At 50.0% G+C, this 6,035-nt stretch overlaps 1 protein-coding gene across 2 annotated transcripts in view; it reads right to left on the bottom strand.

Moving 5' to 3' along the window:
* Positions 1 to 6,035, bottom strand: part of SLC4A4 (solute carrier family 4 member 4) — a 152,161-nt gene that overhangs the window by 65,958 nt on the left and 80,168 nt on the right. For both annotated transcript variants that reach the window (XM_009637579.1, XM_035893112.1), the window contains exon 6: positions 1,191 to 1,267. In XM_009637579.1, coding sequence (XP_009635874.1) covers positions 1,191 to 1,267 — 77 coding nt within the window. The remainder of the gene's footprint in view (positions 1 to 1,190; positions 1,268 to 6,035) is intronic.

Below are 6,035 nucleotides of genomic sequence, written 5' to 3'. Positions count from 1 at the left end.
CCTGCTCCAACGTTCAGACCTCCTTTTCTGCTAGTCTGTCTGTAAGGCTCCAATTATAATATGATTAAAAATATAAAACATAGCAGTCTTTCCTATGAAAAAAGCTATTTTATAATCCTGCTCTTTCCCCAGTTGCTGTGTATATTGAAGGAAAGAGGTGTTTTGCAAGAGCAACCGACCAATATAGATGTACGCTATGACTGAACAGCACCGAGGTCAATGCAAAACACATTGCTCCCTTCTCTTTCCATGAAAGTGTATTTATTTATATAAATATAGAGAGATATATTTACTTTTTAAATGTTTAATTACTCTGACCTGACTTTCTGCCTCGATTATGTTGCTGTGTCCCTACAAGGCAGGGCTGCACTTGCAGAAGATCGCAAGCAGCCATCATTCAAAGGACCAGAGGCATTCTTGGCTGAGCAGCAATACTCAGTTACCCAAGTCATTTCCCAAAGTAACTCTCATTTGCATTCAGAATAACCACGGGACGAGGAGAACGCTGAAAGACATGAGGGGGAAAAAAAAAAAAAAAAAAGATTCTCCGAAAGAAACAGTCCGGCTTTGAGAATGACCCGCTTTTTGAACCAAGACAAAGGTTTTTTGAAATTTGCACAGAGACCTTATTCAGCCACCAGTCTTCTAAGAGTTGAAATAAACTCACTCTTCCCCCTCAGCCTCTTCCACTCTCGGAAGGGACGAGGACACGCACAAAGGCAGCCCATACGACCGACCCCAAACGTTGTGCTCTCCTAAGAAACTGGTAAAACCCATGGAGACTCGGCATTAAAGGCCCATTTTAACTTTGTTGCTCATCTCCATTTTGGAGCTGCTCCCGTGCACGCCCTCGCTGAAGCCCCTGCAGACCCTCTTTTCGGCCAAGAGGATCTGAAATACATCAGTATTGGGGTATTTCCCCTCCTTTCTCGGGGCTATCAGCAAGGTGCAACGTACACACTGTCGCTCGATTCAGGCCTCGCAAGACCTCAACCTTGCAAGACCTCAACCTGCTGTTTCCAAGGGCTGGTGCTTAAAAAGCAAAGGATCCAGTCATGGGCCTCAGAAATTCTCTACTCACCTTGTTTGCCCTCTTTTTCCGCTTCAGTTTTCTGGTACCGAGCCTCTCTCCCCAGCACCCAGCTCCTAACCATGCACGTCACCAAGCCAAGTTGGAATCTGGAGCTTACCTGGTCCTTCTCGGGCTTGTCGGAGATGTCATTCAGACTGGTGGAAGTCAGGTTGCGGTGAGTCATGGCTGGGCTGCCTGCAAGAACAACGTCGACACCAATTAAAGCAGCGGTTTCGATCCAGTGGGAAGAACACAGAGGCTCAGGCTACAGCAACACCTTTCCTTGCACCAGGGGGGCTGACGTGGGGAACGTGGGACCCTAACAGGCTGCTTTCTGGGGCTTTACGTGGCACGGGGGATATTAAGACGCTAACGCTGCATCATCTCTGACCCATAGCGTTCCCGTGACTCTTCGGGCAGCGGAAGAGTCTAAGGGCTTTCCATAATTCCTGCCTGTGGGAGAAGCAGCAAAGCAGCAAGAGGCTGCTGATGCCACTGGGTCACCCAGGACCCAGTCGCAAACCCATCCCTCAAGAGGGCCAGGACCCTCGTGGTGTCTCCGGCCGGCAGACCCCTCGCCTTAGCTCTCCTACATGGGCGGCATCTGCCTGACGCTCCGCAGCGCCCTGGGCTTCGGCACGCCCGTCACGCGGAGAGGGAGGGTGGCAGCTCCTCGTCCTTCGAAACAGCCAGTGATCAGTATCTACCCTCCTTCAGGAAAGCTCATTAACAAAGCCGAGGTGTTTTACTGGTTAAAGCAAGGCGCGCACCACATCGAGGGGCCAGAAGTCACCAATTCTTGACACCAGATACCCCAGAAAGATGAAGAAAAACCCCGGAGCTGAAGCAGTTCACCCCCAATCCCTTCCCAAAGACCAACTCCTCGTCTGCAAAGGGGACACGCTGGCATTCAGGGAGCTGCTGCCTGCCCACGGACCGCTCACCCTGCTCGTCCTTCTGTTCCCAGACCAGCAGAACACACGGAAATAGTTCTGAAGACCTTGGAAAAAAGCCCCACGGTTTCAGAATTCACTTCTACGGTCCCACTAAAAGCCGTCGTAGTTAAAACTGAAGAAACCCAGAAACGGCCATAATTGTAAAAGACGAAAAATAATTATAAGGGGGAAAAAAAAAAAAAGAGAGTTCTGGGATGGATGGAGCACCACAAACCACAGCGGTCAGCAGGCGTTTTTTTTTTAGTTATTCTGAGATTTTCCCGTCCCTTCTCAGCCAGGCTCGCAGGAACCAGCAGCATGGCAGCAGGAGCTGCTATCACAGAGTTTCTGACCACACACCTAACTGGAAGGGCAGAAAATGCTCAGAACGCAGTGGCACCGAGGCATTTCCCAAGCTAGGCTATGTGTCGAGGCAATATTGATTAAACTTAGGCTTATGCATGCCAAAATGAAAGCCCACGTTCTCAGCGTTCACCAGCTCCCAGCGCAAAGGAGCTCTGCAATAAATCAGCATTCCGAGCCAAAAAAAAACCCAAGGATGGGGAAGAAAAAGATCTGGACTCCCAGGGCTGGGTTTTCTTTATGATATATTCAATGTATGTGGAGACAGACTTGAAGCATTCAGGCCTATGAGCCACTGGGAATCATATCCCGGAACGTCGGCACGGCCAAAGCCAAGCACAATTAGATAAATTAGATATTATAAAAAGGAGGATCCCCAGCTTTTCCTCTTCTTGCTGTTATGGCGAGCCAGATTTAAGACCCCACTCAGCCCTACAAAGCTTTCACAAATACCTTTACTCAGAGTAATGCCACTTGGAAGACTGGGTTAAGCTAGATTTATTAGCAACCATTCTCCTAATTCATTACAAGCAAGCCAGGCTTAGAAATGTCTACAAGGGCCAACTGAATGTTTGATACGAATCTGTCGGTAGGAGATAAACACAACATGAAAGCAGTGATCAAGCTTGCTCCCCTGTGTTGCGTCTGCGGCGTGGCACAGACACCTTCTGTCATAGGAATATTGAATACCTATTTCTATCCGGTAAAAAGCAAAGCTGGGCCAAAAACCCTGAAATAAACCCAGGTTTTTGTAATCCTGAAGCCCCATCCCTGAAACCCAGGGCTCCTTTTTGCTGTACTGTGCAATTCATTATTTATTAAAGGTTGCAGGGACACAGGCAATTCTGGGGAACCTCTGACGAGTATCTAACGTCCCCATAAATTAAGATGAAAGGCTGGAACTCGATGCAGAGACAGGCACGGCTGCTTCACAGATCTGAGCCAATTAATACCAAATCAAGAATCAGAGAAGCACCTCCTTGGACACGGGAAGCTAGTTCAGGCTGGCGATTGGTGTCACGCAGCTCCGTGAGTCAAAGCAAAGTTTCCAGCGGTTTCCGTCACCTGAGTGCTCCTGAATGACAAAAACTACAGAAGAAAGTCTTGGGCAGAGTTCAACAGGCCTGGAGAAGTTCAAAGACTGGCGGGGATGGGAATACTGGTGGGCTGCTCAGAGCAGGACTCAACCGAGGAGGAACTCAGCATGGCTTCCAAAAAGCTTTGAGCAAGGGTAGAAAACACCAATAATTTTATGGGATACAGTTGTTTAACGCTGTGTCCATGCGTTTTATCCAGAAGAGCTGCGCTACGTAGCTGTAGAGAAAGGCATCTGCTGAAGGCACCCCTGCATTTTCCACTGACTGCTTTGGTGGCTCCCCAAACTTCTAGGTCCAGTTCTGGAGTAAGGAAATTAAAATTGGGGCCCACAGCTTTCATAGCTGATTTTTTTCCAGCTTACAACATTTGTTTGCTTTGCTCATTAGACGCCCAAGGCTGAACGTTTCTCAGGCGACAATTACCCTTCTTTCTAGAGGAAGCGGCTAATGACTTCATCGCCCCTGGCTGGTGGCCTCTTTTGCCCAACACCATCAATACAATGGCACCAAGCTCACAGCGGCTCTTCTCAAGGCATCCCATGCTTCTTCCAGCCCTGGACAGACCTGTGAGCCAAAACCCTTGCCTGCCTTTTCCAGCTTTTACCCCTTGGTTTAACAAGTATCACACCTCCCTGTGAACATGACCTTGACTACCGGGTAACCCTGCCCGAGCTACTGCGGCCCTGACCAAGGACAAGCGCCCCGAGCCTAGAAGCGAGGGACACCGGACAAACCCCTGTACAACGAGCCGCATGGAACTCCGGGCCGAGAGCTCTCTGGAACTGCTTTTCATAGAATCACAGAATCGTTTAGGTTGGAGAAGCCCGTTAAGCTCCCCCAGCCCAACCGTTCCCCTACCCCTGCCATCCCACCCCAAAACCCTGTCCTTAAGCACCGCTTCTGCCCGGCTGTTAAATTCCCCCAGGGATGGGGACTCGACCCCTTCCCTGGGCAGCACCTTCCGGCGCTTGACAACCCTTTTGGTGAAAAAATTTTTCCTAGCCACAGCTCCGACCCCCAGGCACAACACGCAGACCTTACTCACTCCCCTTTTCCGTCATCAGATGGGAAGATGGCCTTGCACCAAGAGATCTGAGCAGCAAAACTCAGCAATGTACTCTTTGTTCTTTGGAGGTAGCAAGTGTCTCATAGCCCCCATTGAAACAGGGCTCTGCAGGCTGAGGTGATTCACATCTCCATCTCCTTGCAAGAAATTTCACATTTATTGCTGACAGCCAAAAGTTCTTCAGCACATAACGTGCCTGTTCTCCCCTAAAGTCCAGTTTCCAGTGCGTATCATCTTTTGACAACGCCTTACAAGAGCCTCAGGTTCGGACTAGTCCCACTCAGTGCAGACTCCAACCATCTCCAGAACATGGAAACCGCAAGCTTCACCTTTTACCAGCTTTGCTGACCTAAGGAACCTGACCCAGACTGCATTTACAAGTTTTCCCCAAATCCCTGAATTTATCTTGACCGCCAAGCAAAGTCAGAAAATTGCTGCTAGAAATGCAAGATGCAACACGTGCAATGTTGGCTCAAAAGCCATTTGGCTCTGCGGACGCTGTGGCCCCAATCCGTACAGCCTAACCCCCTGCTGACTCAGGTCCCTAATGGTTGTGCGGCTTTGAAGACCCAAAGCAAGGAAGGACGTGTCCAAACCTCGTTTTTTTATGCTTGTGTAACAAACCTGCTTGGAAGAGCAACTCTCTGCAGCAGACTCAGCCATTTGGAGGTTACAGTGACTCAAGGTCATCTCAGTCCCTGGGGTAAGCCTAGCAACACCACTTGTAAGAAAGACCTGAAAGAGGGGAAAAACCCAACCTGAAAAGCTTGGGAGTCCTTGGGTGAGCAGCTTCTCTGATCCAGAGGAAGGCCCAAGCCTCTCCGCCTACAGGCCCTCACAGCTCCGAACAAACCAGCGGAGTAAAACGTTTCTGGTGCCGAGAACTCAGCCAAAGCCTTCGGCGCACGATGTCCACCCTTATGCGGTTTGCTAACTAAGGATAATTTCCCAATTTGGGCCTAATTTACATTCCTGTCATCTGGCAAAGGTGATGGAGCCCTCTCCTTGGCCGTGCTCTGTCACGTACTGGTGCGAGACTTACGGCAGGCGGCCCAACCCGCTCCGTGGTGTTAGCTCATTCTCCTAACAGGCTCAGGAGTCACCTTTCGGGGGGAATATCCTGAAATTCAGGTTTCTGTAGATTGCTGTGGCCTACAAAGCAGGCCTCTGTGCCATCGGTGCCATAAGCCGTGCCTTCCCGGTGGAGTGGCACGCTCCGCTGCCATCGGCCAGGCTTTACAGGAACGCTTTACAAAGGATCCGCAGAGAGAAGCGGGGCCTGGGAAAAGCCCAGCTCAGCCCCGAGGGATAAAGCTGAAGGCAGCCTATTTTTGTATTTAATTTATATAGAAATTAAAATATTGAAGCTCGGTGCATTCGTAACACCGCGCTGGTGGGCAAAATGCAGGCAGCCCTTTGAACAGCCACAGGATACTTCAAGAGAGGACAGCCCCGTCCCCAGCCGGCTCCGGAGGGGTGACCTACCTGCTGCATCCCAGATG

The sequence above is a fragment of the Egretta garzetta genome, unplaced genomic scaffold (assembly GCF_000687185.1).
Source record: "Egretta garzetta isolate BGI_Z169 unplaced genomic scaffold, ASM68718v1 scaffold224, whole genome shotgun sequence".
Classification (NCBI taxonomy): Eukaryota; Metazoa; Chordata; class Aves; order Pelecaniformes; family Ardeidae; genus Egretta; species Egretta garzetta.
Note: the sequence above shows the minus strand (reverse complement) of the source record. Positions and strands in the feature narration are given on the sequence as shown.